This window comes from Salvelinus namaycush, chromosome 37 (genome assembly GCF_016432855.1).
Source record: "Salvelinus namaycush isolate Seneca chromosome 37, SaNama_1.0, whole genome shotgun sequence".
Taxonomy (NCBI): domain Eukaryota; kingdom Metazoa; phylum Chordata; class Actinopteri; order Salmoniformes; family Salmonidae; genus Salvelinus; species Salvelinus namaycush.
In genome coordinates this window covers 11718889-11739466 of record NC_052343.1, presented here as the reverse complement: position 1 = coordinate 11739466, position 20578 = coordinate 11718889, and the positions used below count along the sequence as shown (strand labels likewise).

The 20578-nt window shown below is 41.9% G+C and overlaps 1 protein-coding gene across 1 annotated transcript in view; it reads right to left on the bottom strand.

Annotated features, from left to right (window-relative positions):
- Positions 1 to 294: 294 nt before the first annotated feature.
- Positions 295 to 20578, bottom strand: part of LOC120031417 (raftlin-like) — a 64707-nt gene continuing 44423 nt past the window's right edge. Inside the window, exons 7-10 of the mRNA XM_038977156.1 lie at positions 19542 to 19660; positions 9713 to 9816; positions 5052 to 5127; positions 295 to 4330 (exon numbers count right to left, since the gene is read on the bottom strand). Of these exons, the coding sequence (XP_038833084.1) occupies positions 3602 to 4330; positions 5052 to 5127; positions 9713 to 9816; positions 19542 to 19660 (1028 nt within the window). The 3' untranslated portion in view covers positions 295 to 3601. The remainder of the gene's footprint in view (positions 4331 to 5051; positions 5128 to 9712; positions 9817 to 19541; positions 19661 to 20578) is intronic.

Genomic DNA, 20578 nt, shown 5'->3' with positions numbered 1-20578 from the left:
GAGCTGAACCTGAACAAAACATGTCTCAGCTTGTTTTTCTCACTGGCCAATGTCATGTTTAACCACCCATGTGATTCTAATGTCTAATGGTGCATTTTAGTGTTTACGGAATCTAAGACATTGAAGGTTGCACATAAAGCTTTACAAGAGACTTCAAAATTGAAAGACCACTGATGAGTGAAATGTGTAGTGTTTTGATTTGTAGTGTAATGATTTGAGTTTAGGAATGACCCCAAACATGGCAAAATGCATTGGTTTTCAAAATTCACCTTGAAACATAAAACACCACAGGTGCACATTAAATATAAATACTTTTATAATATACAAATTGTACAGTCATGAACAGTAGGGATGTGGACATTTCCATGAAAAGTGAATACAAAGAATAACTTTGTTTTTACAAACACTGCAGTGCGTGACGGTAGCCGATGATCAAAGACACTCAACATTCAAAATGGCAGCGCAGATGATTAACAGTAACATCGGAGATGAAACCTAACAATACAATTCCAGAGGCCACGAGCAAGCTAAAGTGACAACATAAAGAGATTGCCATCCTACTGTATCATGTTTCTGTCATTTCTAATCTGTCCATTTCACATCATTACACACAGGAAATGAACCCTGGAACACACAATTTGCACAGCATTATCAAGAACAATTGCACTGCCACTGACTGCTGAGCTTTAGACAATTATGGTTACATAAAGACAGGAAATAGTAGATTACCTTTTTTTTTCACGAGTGGGTTGGAGGCTTTTGTTCTCGACAAGGCTGAGGTTGGTCTATGTTAGTCACAGGTCTCCCTCGTCACGGAAGGGCAAGTAAACAACATTCAGCATAATTTAACTGATGAAGTGACAGATCCTGCTTCACTTTTCTCTCCATATCCTTGCTTTTCAGTATCAGGAAAAATGTAGTCTACCACTCTCCCCAGAGTCTACTTATGTCAAAGCTGAGCAAATGTACAAATCACTAATCATCTCTTATCACAAGAGATGAGGGCATGGAGTTCACGACCCCCAGGTAATACAAACGGATACAGGACCTGGTGTCATTTGACCCAACTCTGTGGAGGTTACAGTTGTCCATGTTAATGGTGTCCTACCGGAATGCTGTAGGTGTTAAAATACAATGATGTAAAGCATGAGATCACCTGATAGTTCCTGGCTGTATTTTTCCACACTTTCCTACCATAACTTGATGTACATTGTACTTGAAGAGGCAGTATTGTCTCAGTGTAAAATAATATACAAAGGAACAAGGATCACAGATATATTTAAAAAAAAAAAGACTCAAATTGGTATGAACAACAGAACTGATGAACACATAATAAACAATGTATGAATAAGGAAATATGACAATCCTACATGATCTTATATCCGGGCAGAAAGTGATTAGTTTAAATCTAAAGAGAAAAAATGACTTGATAAGAACCCAATGGGGAAATATGTCTCAGTTTCCAGGTAATCTCTTCACTTATCACAGAGGGGTGTTTTAGAATGCCATTTCTTATTCATATTTGTCCTAGTCTCACAAATATTAAAACTGACAAGTCATTTCTATTCTCTCTCTAGCGGTGACCCGCAAAGCTAAATAAAATGTGTTGAATAAAACAAGTGCTTATTAAAGCTCATAATAGCCTAACGCGAAGTGTTGCTGGAAAAAACAATACCACAGATAATATCACAAAATAAAAAAAGATCCTGACTTCATATCAAATCTGCTATTTGACATGTGGGCAAACTCCTTTGTACTCGAACAAGTAGCAGCTGTGGAAAATCCATCAAACATGGTTCAAACATGACCCCTGACCACTTGGCCATTAGTAATGACCTCACACCCACAGCATGGACCATATGGTGGAAAAAGTTGGCAATGATGACCCCATAGCTACAAATCCCCAATTTGCCTAAGGAGGTAGCTAGCTCTAGTATGAGCGTTAGAAAGCACACTTCAGCTAGCGTTAGCACGACAGAATACACTGAGCCTAACTTCAAATCAAACACAGAAACTTCCCCTTTAAATCAACAACACCTTGTAAAGCCAAATTCCTTACCTCCCGTTCAAATCTAAAACAGAGAACACTGAACTTACCTTCATATTACCTTCAAACACTGATTGTAGCAACCCTCTCAGGCTATAACACTGAAACCACCTTGATATTTGTCAAACTTCTGACATTTGTACTTGACGATTTAGGCCCAGTATCATAATAAGGCTATCCTGGTCACAGTTTGGAATTCTATACAATACATCTGCCACTGAGATGAACATTTCAGAACAGTCGGTTATTCAGAAAAATACCACATCTACAAAACGACGACAAGCCTATATTCATCTGTAAACATACAGGTTTCTACAGACTTTGCTTAGCAACTACAGCACAAGAAAAATCAATCCCTATGAAAATCACAATCCAAATGAAGTGCTATTTGTTATTTTTCGAGGTGCAATTTTCCACTGTCAATAGCCACGTAAGTGACCCCCATTATAAATGTATGACTTGACTGACACCCCGCTGACAAAGTCCATTAGCCGGTTAATGATTTCTCCACACAGCATTGACGCAGCACCACTTTAAAATGAAAAGCAACATGATACCTTGAAAGACTACATTATGATTTTGGTATTGTCAGAAATGACACCGTCAAGAGGGGCTTTAAAGGCTTGAGGTGAAATATTAAAGCCAATGTCAATGGAAAATGGCAATTCGAACACAGCTATTCCAAATTGCTCAATCATTTTTGTTTTTCTACTTCCTCTGTGCTCCGTTTCTATCTTGAACATCTAGTCATGGCCCAGCCCATAACCTTGCCAAGTACTTTTTAATGACCATTGATTGGAAAAGCTATTAAAATCAAACGTGTGTAAACTCTCAAAGTTGACTCAACATTTCCAAGTTTGGTTCTCATCACACTTCACTTCCACTCAATCCACACACATTCAATGGAGATGTCCTCCATTATCAAACACTTTACTTGGCTTGGATATTGACACATACGGAATGCAAGGCGAATGTATCATACCTACTATAAGAATCAGAGTGATTATCAGCATCATCTGTAGTACTTTACATTACAGGCTAAAAGTAAATCAAGTTCCATTCACCTTGCATTGGATTGCCTGTCGCAACAACAGCCACTACATTTCCCACAGTGCTCCTCATCTAAACCCATCTGACATACAGTAACTGTACCACTATGGTACTGTACAAATAAGGACAAGCGAGTTTGCCTGGTTAAAGTCTGTTTCTTCAGACCCAAGCCCCATTGGTCCCATCAACTTGTCCATTATATCCAGTAACTCTCGTACATTAGTCTCCTCCGCATCATTCTCAGTTATGTATATTCATCATGTGTAGGTATAGGATCAGTCTGAGGCTGTGAGAGAGACTGTTGCCTGTCCATCTGTGGTAGAGATGTGTCCATTGTGGAGCGATGTCTGCTGCAGAGGATAGAGTGATTACATGGTAGGAGGATGTTGCTGCAATATAGGCTGTTCAATGGTGACTTTGTGGAGCCCCTATCTCAGGTTATGATGTTTGGTAGGTACATGAATGATGGGTAGGAGAACCCTTAGGTGTGATGTCTGAAGAGGTTTACACATCCGACCTTTGACTCTCTTCAGGGCATTGATTGGTCAATTTGACCTGTCCCTCATCCTTTACTACCTTTTGCACCTCCTCCTGCACTACATGTTCTTCCTGGTCAGGTGGGTCTTGTTGCATGGCAACATTCTCCGTTTCTCCATTCTCTTCCCCTCCATTTGTCTCTTCCTTAGTCTCAACCCCATGCTCCTTCACTTCCATTTCAGCTCCTCCCCCTTTCTCCCCTTGTTCTTTGGTCTCCACCTCCACCTCTGAACCCTTGGTAGTTTCGGTTTCATCATCAACTGCCACCTCATTTTCTCTCCCCCCCTGTCTTTCCTGCTCAGTCTCTGCCCCCGCTTCTTCTCCCTCCTCCACTCTCCCCTCTTTGTCACTCTTGTCATCTTTTCCTGCAGCTCCATCTCTCTCCTTCCCAGTTTCTACCCAGCTTTCTACCCCTTCCTCAGTTTCTGCCTCAACCTTTTTCTCTTCCTCCACTTCACAGGGAGCCTCCGCCTCTTTACACACAGTCTCTACCTCCGTCTCTTTCCCCGTCTCCTCTTCGTTCCCCTTGTTTTCCTTCACAGTCCTGCTCTCTTTGACCACCTTTTCCCCGTCGTCAAGAATCTTGGAATCTTCCAGATCTTTCTCTGCTGCCGATTGCTTGTTTTTCTTCTTCTTCTTGTTTTTTGAAGCATCTTTAACAGAGTTCTTGTTAGACTTGCTTTTGAATATCAGTTTCTGAAAGACAGGACGTTTGTGTAAGAACGTTTCTAAACTGCTGTTCTATTGGCCATATTACGGACGGACAGACAGACCGTTGAAAATGGACATAATAGCAAACAAGGAAAGAACCAATTAAAATGATTCTCATTGTGGGGAATGAAATGGTAATTTCAAGGGAATTGATTGGTGCCTTCAGGGGTACAGACCAAACAAGAAAATATGGCTGGTAATATTTCTGAGATTGCCTCAATTGACCCTCTTTTAGCTGAGACTTACAGTATACTGAGGTAAACAGCATGTTACCTGCACACAAACATCTGCATTATCGTTCTCTGCTCGTCTCTGCCAGGGTTATTGCCCATCAGTTTGGTTGCCAATGGTGACCAGAGTTTAAATTCAGGTCACAGGCAATATCAGCATTTGATTCATTCCACAAAGGACAAAGGTCAAATCTAGAGGTTATATCAGTACTATCTAGGGTCAAATGGAAAGTACTTTCTCAACATGCATTGCCGTAGTTACCACAGAATGGCTCAAATCTCAAGAAGAAAGGGATTTATTCACATTTGACCGGCAGTGTGCATATTTATCTATGTGAAAACAAAAACAAGTGTGATATGGGCCGGGGTGGTGAGGGGTGATGTTGGCCTTGCAGCGCTGCTCTGGCTAGTGAACAAGCTGAGAGCCAACCCACATGTGCCAAGACAAACACTGAGAGGAATGAGAGGTCACGTACCTTGTATTCCCCCCTCTTGCGGGGAAGGACAGGTCTCTGCAGAAAAACGACCTGCTTGGTGGCCAAACTTCCATCACTAGGGTAGAGGGAGAGATAGGGAGATGGAGAGATAAAAGGCAGAAGTGAATATGGATAGAGGGAGGTAGAGAGAATATAATTAGAACTGAAATACAAATAACTTTGTAAACCATAGCTATTTTCTTGATAGTTACTTTACTTGTAGAGGACAATGCCTGTACCTTCGATAAAGAACTCCATGTCACACAAATCACATTGCCACAAGCTCTTTTAGAAATACTTGGGGTCATTTCAGAGCAAGGAAGAGAGGAATGGAAAATGCAGTTTGTATTATAATGCTCCAGTTCCACACTCCAGAGTAGACCTTATAATGGTTTGTGTGACTAGTATGGTCAGTCCTGATACTATACTAATAGCTGACATCTACCACCGTGAGAAGTGAGTTACATAGCAGTGGTCAACCTCGATCATTCTGCTTTCTTCCCTTTCTGTCCTCTCTTGATAATACGAGAAACCAAAAAAGAATTTGGAGCAATGATGTATGTACACGTGAATATGTTCTATGCTTAGGAGAGAGCTCAGACACCAAGAGAACGAGACCATGTTTACTGGCTTCCCCAAAACATGCTTGTCCTCATAAACTTCTCCAAAATAATCCCTGTCCAGGCACATGTCACATTCTGTGTTAATTCATGGATAATCCATACAGTACAGATGACAGACGGACTAATCCACCGAGGAGATTCTGTCATCAGCGGGCTTCCTGTCTCTCGTGCTTGCTCTCTCTCCTGCTCGTTTCTCGTCCTTCCATCTCACACGCATTAACCTTCACTCTGCTTCTCTCCTTCATCTCTCCATTTGACACGCACGTATCGACTCGGTTTCCTACTTTAGCCTGCTGTCGCTAATTATCTGTCTGCTTCACTTTACTTCTCTGCCTCTTCCTCTTGTATGAGCTTCATGTAGGCTTTCTCTATCCTTTCCCTTTCTCTCTTTTGTATATCCCCTGATCTCCCTCTCCAGATTGCTCTCTCTGTCACTTCCTCTCTCGGAATCCCTCATCCATTAAAATAGATGTACTCTTATACACACGGGGAAGAATCAGCTTTGAGTTAAGATGGATCCTTAACTTGGCATATGAAGAACAACGGAAATATATGATAGGGTGACAACGGTATAGAGCTGGCTGCAAATCTTCCCCAACATCAAATGGGCATTCAGATCTCCTGTAGAGGCTTACTATCTAAAACACCCCCATTTCCCATCCCTCCCTCCTTACCCTGCATTTCCAATAACCTATTTTCCATGCTGTCAGATTGCCGGACAGCTTCCTGCTGAATGAAAGCGGAAAAGCCAACCGGAGTCCTCAGAAAAAGCCCAAGCCCGTTAAAGTAGAACGGAGCAGATCAGTTTGAAAATTACAGGCCCCTTGCTGCTACAGTCCTCTCATAGCTGTCTGTGTCTTGCTGCTACAGTCCTCTCATAGCTGTCTGTGTCTTGCTGCTACAGTCCTCTCATAGCTGTCTGTGTCTTGCTGCTACAGTCCTCTCATAGCTGTCTGTGTCTTGCTGCTACAGTCCTCTCATAGCTGTCTGTGTCTTGCTGCTACAGTCCTCTCATAGCTGTCTGTGTCTTGCTGCTACAGTCCTCTCATAGCTGTCTGTGTCTTGCTGCTACAGTCCTCTCATAGCTGTCTGTGTCTTGCTGCTACAGTCCTCTCATAGCTGTCTGTGTCTTGCTGCTACAGTCCTCTCATAGCTGTCTGTGTCTTGCTGCTACAGTCCTCTCATAGCTGTCTGTGTCTTGCTGCTACAGTCCTCTCATAGCTGTCTGTGTCTTGCTGCTACAGTCCTCTCATAGCTGCCTGTGTCTTGCTGCTACAGTCCTCTCATAGCTGTCTGTGTCTTGCTGCTACAGTCCTCTCATAGCTGTCTGTGTCTTGCTGCTACAGTCCTCTCATAGCTGTCTGTGTCTTGCTGCTACAGTCCTCTCATAGCTGTCTGTGTCTTGCTGCTACAGTCCTCTCATAGCTGTCTGTGTCTTGCTGCTACAGTCCTCTCATAGCTGTCTGTGTCTTGCTGCTACAGTCCTCTCATAGCTGTCTGTGTCTTGCTGCTACAGTCCTCTCGTAGCTGTCTGTGTCTTGCTGCTACAGTCCTCTCGTAGCTGTCTGTGTCTTGCTGCTACAGTCCTCTCGTAGCTGTCTGGGTCTTGCTGCTACAGTCCTCTCGTAGCTGTCTGTGTCTTGCTGCTACAGTCCTCTCATAGCTGTCTGTCTTGCTGCTACAGTCCTCTCATAGCTGTCTGTGTCTTGCTGCTACAGTCCTCTCATAGCTGTCTGTGTCTTGCTGCTACAGTCCTCTCAGCTGTCTGGGTCTTGCTGCTACAGTCCTCTCATAGCTGTCTGTGTCTTGCTGCTACAGTCCTCTCATAGCTGTCTGTGTCTTGCTGCTACAGTCCTCTCATAGCTGTCTGTGTCTTGCTGCTACAGTCCTCTCGTAGCTGTCTGTCTTGCTGCTACAGTCCTCTCATAGCTGTCTGTGTCTTGCTGCTACAGTCCTCTCATAGCTGTCTGTCTTGCTGCTACAGTCCTCTCATAGCTGTCTGTGTCTTGCTGCTACAGTCCTCTCATAGCTGTCTGTGTCTTGCTGCTACAGTCCTCTCATAGCTGTCTGTGTCTTGCTGCTACAGTCCTCTCATAGCTGTCTGTGTCTTGCTGCTACAGTCCTCTCATAGCTGTCTGTGTCTTGCTGCTACAGTCCTCTCATAGCTGTCTGTGTCTTGCTGCTACAGTCCTCTCATAGCTGTCTGTGTCTTGCTGCTACAGTCCTCTCATAGCTGTCTGGGTCTTGCTGCTACAGTCCTCTCATAGCGGTCTGTGTCTTGCTGCTACAGTCCTCTCATAGCTGTCTGGGTCTTGCTGATACAGTCCTCTCATAGCTGTCTGTGTCTGCAGTACTGGAATAGAAACTTCATATACCAGCAACAAGACTTTCTTTGGTACAGTGGTAGGGAACATGGTGTATCATGTTTAGTGGTTACCTGTGGTAATGTTAAGCATTTCTTATAATGGTATTATGAAGCACCTATTTACTAAAACAGTTACGATGTCCAAACATCAGATTTACACCAAATGTAACATGTTCCATGCGGCAGAAATATACTGTACTGTACATTACCACGTGCACCTTCACATTCATGTTACGTTGATTAAAGAAGCCTTGAGTCCCGGTGGATGTTCACTTTAGATGCTAACTAGTGTGTAAGTAGGTCTTTGCATAACAGACTCCGTGTGGACTGCTTCAGAGGAAGTGCACTTTGCTCATCCTCAGACAGTATCCCAACGTGCATTAGCTTAATATAGTTGTGAAAATGGAAGAGTCAACATAATACAAGTGTAATGACTAAGCTAATCTGAAATGGGTCAACAGCTATCGTTGCTGTGCACAAAGAGACGAGTGCTTCAGAGATGGAGAGAAATGAGCGTTGCTGTGTTGGTGTATCTAGGCCGGCCCTCTGATTAATTAGCCATGTTGCGCTGTTGTGTTGTTGCATTTTGAGAGAGAGGGATAAAAATAAAGAGTGATGAAAAAACAAGGGATGAAAATAGAGAGGTAATTAATCAGCTATGCTCTGGAACGGTCACAAACATGACCCCCAGAGACAAGGGTACGCATGGTAAACCTATAACTGCAACCGTGTTGAACTCTAAGCATATACTTGGAGTCTTCATAAGCATGACACAACACATTTCATGACACTGACTAATAGCGGCAATCAGTAGTTGAAACAATAACAAAGCGTTCTCCCCAGCACTGTTTCAGTAAAAAGCAGGGGGATGGGGCTGGAGAAATGTTACCACTCAAATTCTATGGATGCAAGGACTGACCATCCATGATATTAAAATGATAGTTTAAACATGTTTTTAGGCTATGCAGTGTTTGTTTACAAACATTGGAGTAAAACAAGCTTATATTTTGGGTTCTGATGTGGTACGACAGTTGAACTAAGCTCACAAGACATTTATTAAACGTTTTATTCTTAAAGAATCAATTCAATGGGTATATATTGGATTGGACGTGTTCTGCCTTGTGTTAATAATGAGTGCTTGTGACTGTGTAAAGTGGGGTTTCAGGTGGGAGACAAGTATTTTTGAAGACATGTTATGGCTGCTGATAGATGACTGAGCTGTTGACTGTTAGCGAATGTGTGCGTGCATAGTCCTCATATAAGATGAATGAGTCAGCAGAGGCTGAGCAGGAGAACCGTTACATTTCTCTGAAGGGATTTTCCAGTTACACTCATTTGTGGGTTTAAACTGTCTCGCACCACACGCTGTTACGTATGAACCCGCCAATTGGGGGGCCAGTTAGTATTTTCGTTGAACAACCTGTTGAGTTCTTCTGACTGATTTCGCAATCCATTTAAGTTGAGCTGTTAATTGACCAGTGATATGGGCTGACCATCGCTTTGTCTAAATGAGATGGGTGCTCTTTGAAATCAAAGAGATGGCAGTTTAATCTCCAGAGGGTTAATCAGGTTGAACAATCAATACCAGAGTTAGGTAACCAGGAGATATGGTGGTCATTCAGGCCCTAACTCAATATTAGTGAGAGTGTGTTTTGGAAAGTGAAAGTAGTAACCTGTTGGTCTTGATGATGGGTGTAGGCAGCACACACGTGAGTCTCCAACCGTACACGGCAAGAGACTGGAGCAGGGGAACATAGTCTGTCTTCACCTGCAAGCCCTAAAGAGAGAATACAAACACATGAATATTACATACTACTACTATACACATAGTGTTTGCATACACGTACGCACAAGCACACATACGAGTAGGGCTGGCACAATTATAGTATAATCATATAACCGACAATTATGGACAATAACTGTGAACTTCAAAAATAATGATCATAATAGTCTTAATACATAATCATTTTAAGAGAAGAGGGGATTCAACTTCATACTCAAGTAGATATAAATGACCCAATAGCAGTTTTTCATTTTTACATGAAGTGGGTAAAGTTGGTAGTCATTTTACGAGCAGAACGGCACCGTTGGGAGAAGCTTCATTTCCAAAAGTTCCAAGAGGTCTAAACTATTTGTTTTTGAGAGAGGGGTGCTACTAAAGCTGGGTTGTATTCATTATGTTTGTCGTAGCTATAATTCAGAGATGTATTATGATGCTCAAAACATTTGAACAAAAATGACAATTATGACACTAACCGTGTCCATTTGCGTGACAAGTAATCGTTACCCAAAATTCCATATTCGTCACATCGTACGAAAACACACACACACACGCGCGCGCACACACACACACACACACACACACACACACACACACACACACACACACACACACACACACACACACACACACACACACACACACACACACACACACACACACACACACACACACACACACGCATAAATGTATGCATGCATAAAAACATAAACCATTAAAACCCCATCAAAAGAGCCACGATTTCCCAAGCTCTTGACAACCGATGATGAACTATGTATGATGCATACCAAAATACATGCATTTCTGTTAGATTGATTGCTGGTATGACAGTGTAGTGCACTTGGGATTTGGATTAAAGACACACGCTCATCACACGCACACGTGCGCTAACGCTTCTGCTCACACATGTGATTTTGTGTGGTTTTCCATCTCTTCTGCATCTGCCCTCACTGACAAACCACAGCACGTGTCAGATATGAAAAGACACGCATACAACATATGCATGCACACATTGTAGTGCTATACGGGCATCTACAGTACAGGCTGAGGGCAGTGGGTCCCAAACCAACAGATAGACAAAACAACTAGAACCAGAAACAAGTCTTAAGCCACAAGCCAGTGAGAATTGGCCAGGACCCATTGTTCGAGAAACACTGCAGTAGGGTAGAGAGGGCTCTGTTGAAACTGTTATTTACATTGGCATTTGCCGTCCCAGCATCCCTCAGAAAATCCAGAGCTGTGAGAGCTGTGTTTTAGGGTTTGTGTTGGAACCTCTGCCAGAAATGGTCACTTTCTCAAAGCCATAAAAGCAAAGTAAATTGGGAAATAAGTTTTGTTTAATGGCCCTCTTCATTCCTAAGCGTAACTGAGACTCGACAGAGTGAATCATTTTTCTGGAAGATTCCCTCCCCCTGATCTCACCATGGTCACCTTGCTGCATCAGCACATGAGAAATGGAACCCGGCGCCTTAGCAGTAACTCTGTGTTCTGATTTGTGTGTTAAATATAATCTATATATAGAAATAGAGCCATAGGGTGGGGTGCAAGCTAGGGTGGTAAAAGGCTACATTATCAAGAGTGGAGAACGGTGAGGTAGAGGCTAATATTTGAAAACAGAACAGTGTTATAGAGTAAAACTAGCAGGGTGGGGTTGAGTTCAACTCCTGTGATCAAAGTTCACTAAGAGTTGGATGAAAGAAAACAGAGCTCTATTGTTTTGAGGTAATTCTCCACCGTTTCTATTTGAGAAGACATGACAGATCCCTTTTTGCAATAAGTCTAATTCTACGTTAATGTTTTTACAGGCCATAGTCTTGTTTACCAGCCCAAGAAAATGTTCTAGGCTACTCCTCTAGCCTTCTAGCTATCACTTTGTCTTTGGACCGGGCTGCACTTCCTCCACCACAATCTCATATTTTTATGGATAATGAACAGGGTATCCTGAAACGAGGCTTAAAAGTCCCTACTCTGTCAATCATGTCAATCATTGAGAGATTGAGAACATTTTTGAAAACCAAAAGCTGTAATGAAGACTAATCACACCATATACAGCATAATAATAATCTCAATAGTCTCAATAGAATATGTCAACATTTTGACATTTAACCATTGTAGTTAGCCTAGATGTCAACCAAGCGGACGTATTAGTCACATATTTCGGTGAGCAAAATTCTCTGGGAACTTCCTCATCCACAAGCCATCAGCATAATTTTCACATCCCTCATCAAACTAGTCTGACCATAGGAGTGGACTCATGCCGCACCGGCTGCTACATGACTATCGACATGCCTTGGTTTACTTTTGACCGGTATGTGTTAAAATAAATAGCCAAATAACAAGCTATATCTATGCTTAGATAACTTTTTAAAGATCATGTAAGTTCTTACTAATTTCCCCAAGACCCATTGGTGTCAAATCGGAGGGCCTGTTGTCCGGACCTCTGGCAGTCTCTATGGGGGTGCCACAGGGTTCAATTCTCGGGCCGACTCTTTTCTCTGTATACATCAATGATGTCGCTCTTGCTGCTGGTGATTCTCTGGTACACCTCTACGCAGACGACACCATTCTGTATACTTCTGGCCCTTCTTTGGACACTGTGTTAACTAACCTCCAGACGAGCTTCAATGCCATACAACACTCCTTCCGTGGCCTCCAACTGCTCTTAAATGCAAGCAAAACTAAATGCATGCTCTTCAACCGATTGCTGCCCGTATCCTCCCGCCCAACTAGCATCACTACTCTGGACGGTTCTGACCGAGAATATGTGGACAACTACAAATACCAAGGTGTCTGGTTAGACTGTAAACTCTCCTTCCAGACTCACATTAAGCATCTCCAATCCAAAATTAAATCTAGAATCGGCTTCCTATTTCGAAACAAAGACTCCTTCACTCCTGCCGCCAAACATAACCTCGTAAAACGGACTATCCTACCGATCCTTGACATTGGCGATGTCATTTACAAAATAGCCCCCAACACTCTACTCAGCAAACTGGATGTAGTCTATCACAGTGCCATCTGTTTTATCACCAAAGCCCCATATACTACCCACCACTGCGACCTGTATGCTCTTGTTGGCTGGCCCTCACTACATACGTATCTGTCGCCAAACCCACTGGCTCCAGGTCATCTATAAGTCTTTGCTAGGTAAAGCCCTGCCTTATCTCAGCTCACTGGTCACCATAGCAACACCCACCCGTAACACACGCTCCAGCAGGTATATTGCACTGGTTATCCCCAAAGCCAACACTTCCTTTGGCCGCCTTTCCTTCCAGTTCTCTGCTGCCAATGACTGGAACAAATTGCAAAAATCTCTGAAGCTGGAGTCTTATATCTCCCTCTCTAACTTTAAGCATCAGCTGTCAGAGCAGCTTAACGATCACTGTACCTGTACACAGCCAATCTGTAAATAGCACACCTCATCCCCATATTATTACTTACTGGGGTGCAAAAGAGCAAGAGGGTATCTCTACTTGCACATCATCTGCACATATATCACTCCAGTATCAATGCTAAATTGTAATTATTTTTGCCTCTATGGCCTATTTATTGCCTACCTCCCTACTGTACATTGATCTTTCTATTTTTCTTTTGTGTTATTGACTGTACATTTGTTTATGTGTAACTCTGTGTTGTTGTTTTTTGTCGCACTACTATGCTTTATCTTGGCCAGGTCGCAGTTGTAAATGAGAACTTGTTCTCAACTGGCCTACCTGGTTAAATAAAGGTGAAATAAAAAAATACAAAATTGGTGCTGATGGATGAAAACCTCGTCTCCAAAACAGAAACTTTTCAGGAAATGGAAAAAAACTGCCATATTTCCTCATTAATGAACATAACATTATGAAACTTCAGAAGCAATTTTGAATACATGTTCTTGGTCCTAGAGTCATGACATGTTCAGAATTAATTGAGGGGAGTTACTGCTTTCAATACATGTAAAATAAAAAAGTGCAGAATTGTAGGTACGAAGTATTCATCCGACAGCGATATATAATTTAGTAAATTTTGGCTATTCAACATTTTGCAACACTCACTGCATGCTAATTGGCTGCTCAAATCGGGCAGCACCAATAGGATTGATGGCATATTTCAGCTCATTACATCAATTAAGTCAAACTTAGCACCGTGACAGATAAATGTTGGGAGAACTAGAGTCTAGACTACAAGTTAACATGAGAGGCCCTCTGACTGATGACACCTGCATCAGTCAGCTGATTCTAGGCATCCTTTATGGTTAGCTCTAGTCGGGCAGCTTAGTCTCCTATTCAAGTCTCCTATTCATAGGACCCCCACTTTTGTTAGTGTCTTATTGGTCAAGGTCACGCCAAATACTTATAACCACATCTCGTTCAGCCTATCAGCAGCCTTAATTTCCGGGACTTCAGTTTCAGTTGGTCTATGACCCAAGCACGCTGTGTCGTCAGAAACGTGCTTTTCCCATCCTGATGAGCACTTCTATAGTTTTCCCCCCTGCGGAATGAATCTCTGTATGTCTGATGTTTAGTTGTGCGTGCATCTAAACGTAAGTGCCTTGAGATCTGTGTCATGTTATGTGGTTCTAAGTTTTGTGGTTTATTGTGAACAATTACCATGTGTTGAGCTTGTTAGCTAGCTCGCACTCCCACTAGCACTCCCGTTAGCATTTTGCATTGGAATGCATGAGCATTTTAGCATGACTGTTAGCGATTAGTGGCTTGTTGCACCATAAATGAGCAATGCTATCTTCTATTCTAAATATATCACTCATGCTAATTGTATTTATATTATGTATACATTTCAACATTACTGTAATGTTTATTTGAGCAAATTTGCCTGAGTTTCATGTGTACAAGTCCAATAGGTTGTTGAGTCTATTGCCATGTGACTAAGCCTTATGCCTGCTGTAGTGCATAGCCCTCGCTGTTATATACTTACCCGTGCTAGCTTATACAGCCACATTGTTCATATTATAGCAGTGCTATAGGCCAAGTTTTCTTTCTCCCCGCTTTCCTTTCAGAACCACATAGTTAATGTCAGTTCTCACTGGACATGATTCTCAGTTATCTGAACCATGAGTTCAGATAACACACATTCACACACACGTCTCCTTCCATTAAACTCCCCCTAACCTGGACATCCGCCTCATCCTTCTGACCGGACATTCTGTAGCCTTAAGCCAGCACCTAAGATTTCTTGTTACATTCATGGTCCTTTGATTCTCTACAACCCATTTTTCAACACCCACCCACGTACACAGCCACACAGTGTCCTCTGTCTGCACTCTCCATTCACTCCCCTTTATTGGCATCTTTACACTATGTTGTTGGTCTTTAATCCTTTTTTGACATAATTTGGTTTCTGGTGACTGAAGTGGTGCTCTTCAAAGCTCAGGCATCTACACAATTGCTAGGAACGAATTACAACAATGTCAATGCTGTTAACTGGTGCCTCAAGCACACAGTATTGTTACTGGTAGAGTTAATTGTATAACGCCTCTCCGGATAATGGCCGTGCACTTTTGGGTTAAATGTAATATAGCCTGTGAGAAACTGAGGTAACACTGGGAAAACACGACGCCCTTGTTGTTCAATGTAATAGATGAAGGCATTTAGTGTGACCTTTTTGTTGTTGTTGTAAGGCATCTTAATGAGCATTTAGAAAAACATTATTGAGTGTTAAACAGTTAATCATGTTAAGTCCTATATATGTTTCACACACAGCCATATTATGAATAGATGCAGTGAAGAGGTCAAAGGAACTCGACCAAAACAATGGAAATGCCATGGAAACGCGTGGGGGAAAGATGCGGTTGTGGAAAGATTCAGAATCTCCTCATTTCCCCCCAGCAAAATTAGCATACATTTAGGCTATTGTTTATATGTGTATTTCACACCATGTTGACGTAAAAATTGGTGTATAATGGTTGTATGGATGTCAACCCCAATACATGTTCATGTCATCACCAATGAACTGCATTGCAGTTAAAAACGACTTGGACTGCCACCCCCTATTTCTGTATGGTACTGTAGCTATTATACCAGCTTATACGAACAGGAGTTAGCATTAAGCAGTCACTTCTTCTAAACCTGAAAAGGAATAACTTCTAAATGTTATGCAGCCAAATATATCCAAATCGGACATTAGTAACCACATTGTGGTCCTGTTACAATCACGACGGATTTGACGAATATCCACTTTGTTAGATTTATTGAAGGTGCACCAATCCGGCGCCATTCTATCCCCCACGGTCTGAGTTCCATTGACCTCTACCGCATCTATGCTATATGAAGTTGCCAAGAATGTGTTTATGACACATTGTACAACGGGTGGATCTAAACCTGAATGCTGATTGGTCAAAACTGCATTCCAGCCGGTGTCTACTTCACAAGTTACCACCGGCTAAATCTATGACGTTAAAATGCCTATTTACTCCGTTCCATCTGACTGGGAAATCCACTGTCTCATCAGCCCAGCCAGGCAATATATAAACTTGATCTCCACTATAAAAAAGCATCTAGACATTATCTCACATTTCTTTTAGACTAACATTTAGTTTTCAACAGCGGATATTTGTATAAACTTCCTGTTTGTCTCTCCGACATTCGCAACGTTGTTTCAATGTTCAAGTTTGATCTCCAGCTGTTGCATTGTAAAGAACTTGTCGGAATGAGACAGACATGCAGATTTTCTCAGTCAATCACGAATCAGCATCATATTTATGGATATATACAAAGAAATGTTAATAGAAAACAGGTCAAAATAAATAAAGTGCAGCTCGTTTGCAGTCTTTCCAGCTTCCGTTTGAAGTGATTGTGTTAGCTGTGTTGTTGGCTAGCTCCTCTGGACAATAGTGTACTGATCGCGCCTTATTAGCTCATTCTTATGGATGTATACAAATAAATGTAACTAGAAAACAGCTTAAACGAGTGAAAATGCAGCTACTTTGGCTGCACTTTTTGACATGACTGTAAGTTAGCTGTAGTTGGCTAGCTAACAAGCAAGGGATAAGAACGTTGCCAGCCAGTATGGCAATAGAACATTTAGAACAAACAACTGGGTCGCATCCATACATACAAAACAAAAAGACTGAACGACTGTGTCGCGTCTCTGGCAACCGAACGAATGACCAGCCGGCTTGGGTAGCAACCCTAGATTTGTGTCGGGACTATATCTTGTGGAAGGATGAAATGGTATAAAAAAAAATCTGCGAAATAACATTTTTAATACAATTATGTAAATCATTATTTGAATGTGTTGGTAACCCGTTGTATAAAAGTGATAACGCCCTCGAAGTCGGTGTTTGGAGGATATATTGGCACGACTTTGTCTCGGGCCTAACAACATACGTGCCAATATATCCTCCAAACACCAGCTTCTCTGGCATTATCACTTAAGTATAACACCTCATAAAACTTCAAGTAATGTACAGTATAGCCCAAATGTTGACCACATTGCACCACATGCATTCCAAATCCTCAAAGGACACAGTTAGGCATTAAATATTAGCAGTAGTGCTATCATAAATGATATTCACACATCCACTTCCTGTTGTTTCCAGTTGTCGCGCATGTTATTTGTTAAATAATTTATCTAGAAACTATGAGAGTGTTAGAAATACACTAACATGCCGGTATACTAACATTTCATTCCCTTCCATGAATAGGAACTAATAACAAGGTTGCAAAATCTATAAAGAATATCTCTCATAGGTCTCAAGGAGAAACTTCTTGTTGCAGCTGTAAGAGCTCAGTGATAAGGTAGGCATTGCATTATATCCAAGGCTGAACTTTCCTATTGATTTTCCTTTTGATACGAGAGACAGTCCTAATTTTAGTTTCATTGTGTAGGAAATTATGTCTAGTTATTCATTTGGTGGGCTCCATGCACATCTACTGTATGTCCTATTCAGTTAATTTAGTCATTTATTGTAGAAATTGGAAAAAAAGTCTTTGCACACTTCCAGTCAGATGCAAATTTCTTTCATTGTAGCCGAGCTTTGTCAGTCGACCTTCATCAGAGCATAGTCATTTGTTGAAGAAAATGTGAAGAATGTTTCTGATGGGCTAAAGTAGAATGTCCATCCATTAGACCGCAGAATTCTGAGCATCTGTACAGTTATTATTTAGCCTGACTTTTCTTGATTAAATGGTCTAACGTATACATTCTTATGTGGTGAATACATATTGACTAATGTGAATGTAAAGTAACAAATAAATTGCTGTCGAAATGACCCATTCTCCCACAAAAAAATGTGACATTATTGACATTGAGGAAGGTCTGACTTTCTAGATTACAGACCACAAACCGTTTGGCCACAAACAGCTCCACATATCTACACTGTACCAATCATACCACATTCTACCAACGTGATTGTGAATACTGCGCAAAAAAATACTGTAATAACTCCTCATTTATGTTAAAAGTCAGATTCGTTTTAGAAGTTTACTATCAATTAAAACAGAAGTTTGACATGTTCTGTGCCATACGAGAACAACATCTCTGAGAAAAGCTGCACTTCCTGCTTCAACACAACAATATTGATTGAATTCTCAGTGAACCAGCCTGTTTTCCTGTTTTCGCTGCTCATAAATCCAACCACCTGTCAGTCTTTCAGCAAGATGGGAACGAGAGCGCTGGGGAAAAATATCCCAATCAATATTCTGCATAATTTTAAAGTAATTATTCTGGCACCGAAACGACAATGAGCAGTGAGGATAATTTGCATATACATTTTAAGCAGTTATCATAATGAATGTGCCGGGTATGAAGTCTGATCATCCTTTGTAAAATAGTGTTATCAAGCTAACTTTAGGAGAGATTAGTCGAGCAAAATTGCTTTTGATAAGTCCTGGCCAGCACTTCTGATTGGATTCATTGGAACTATAATGTGGAACATCTAAAGTTGTTACACATTGTTGCTTTGTCCTTCAATTAACTTCCAAAGGTGCTTAAAAAAAGTCTATAAAATCCATGTTATTCCTCAGTAGTTGACAAAATAATTGCTGGTCTTTAAGACATTATTGCAGTATCTTTACCACAGTATTAGCATAAAGATACCTACATACTTTAAGATTTTCAAAATCGTACAGTGTATAACCTTCACAAGACACAAGCGCCTAGGTTTTTGTGTGGTGTGGGACGCTAAACAAACATGACATTTTAAGGCGGCGAATATTGTGTAGTCTGAATTCTTTAGTAATTTTAAAGGGTTAAGAGCATTTTGATTTCAAGGGTTAAATTCTGTGTTTGTGAGCCGACTACCTCTCTGAGCTGGACAATTTTCCAGTCACATTTAGGGGACAAAAGTCTATTTTCACACTTCGACAGCCTCAAACTCTAAACTCGATTACAGTGATACACACACACACACACACACACACACACACACACACACACACACACACACACACACACACACACACACACACACACACACACACACACACACACACACACACACACACACACACACACACACACACACACACACACACACCACAGCCATATAGAAAAGCCTCAAACCCTTCAGAAGTAGACAGAAATCCATTTCCAACTTGGATTTGCGCAAACTGGGGACTTAATCGCTGGCCAGATAAGGGCTTGTTTGCTGCTGATAAGATAAGCCATCAAGTCACCGTGACACATGTGCCATAGCCACCATGGTTAGAGGGAATATTTCCATATGATGACTCTCACATTAAACACTCAAACGCTCCGAGCCATGTAAAAATCCCACTCACGTCAATGACAGTCCACTGCTCCACAACGATGGCATCGTACGTGGTGGTCACGCTCTGGTCGCCGCCCTCCGTCCCCTCCTGGAAGATGAAGACGCTTTCCACCGACTTAGGCTGCAAATCTGTAGAAAATGGAGAGGAAGGCCATGAAGGAGTTAGTATTTACAGAATGGAGGGTGTCTGTCTGTCTGGCTCCCAGGCCTCTAGGCCGTGCAAAGAGGAGAGGGAAGTTAATGACATTACGCAGCCAACCAGCAACCCACAGACACTGGGCCATTTATTACCAGGCAGGGCTGCAGCATGGACCATTTGTATAAGCAAGGGCCAGATATGGATTGTGTAGCTATGACAGAACAAGAGAGAGTGTCTCCTTCAGGGAAGAAGCTTGGAGAGATTATAGATGAACAGACAGACATTATGGACAGATTGTTGACGCATAACACGATTCATCTGAAAACAATGATATGCTTTACATATTGTAGATATTTACATGTAAGGACTAATACACCAAGACAGGGCCATGGTACCACAAAATAGCTTTTCTATAGACTCCATTTCATTTGAACCCCATGGACAAGGGTAACGTTCCCAGTTTGGGCATTATTGGGATAGGAATATTAGCGAGCTGGTGAGCTTCTTCTCCATCCCGCATTTCTTTTGATTCCATTGAGCAGTGTGCCAGAACCTCTTGCCCTTCAGACCAGGGCGCTCAGTTGGCCTGAGTGCTTTCTCATTACTCCTGTACCATTTACACACTAATAGAGTTTGTGCAGCCCAGGTTCCACCATGGAACACTCCACATTTCATTACTCTGCCCTAATAATGGGGGAACGAGGGCTGGCTGGAAAGGGAGGGACGACAGGGTCCTTTATTTCCCCCCAGAAAACCCATTTAAGGCTGCTGGATGCGCTCAATTGAAGACATCGCTCAGACATCTATTGGCTCCTTTCAAATACAGACATTGTCGTTGTTCATTCCCCCCTCTCCCGCCCTCCCTCCACCCTACCCCTCCTTTACATCCCCCCCATCCATTGTTCATC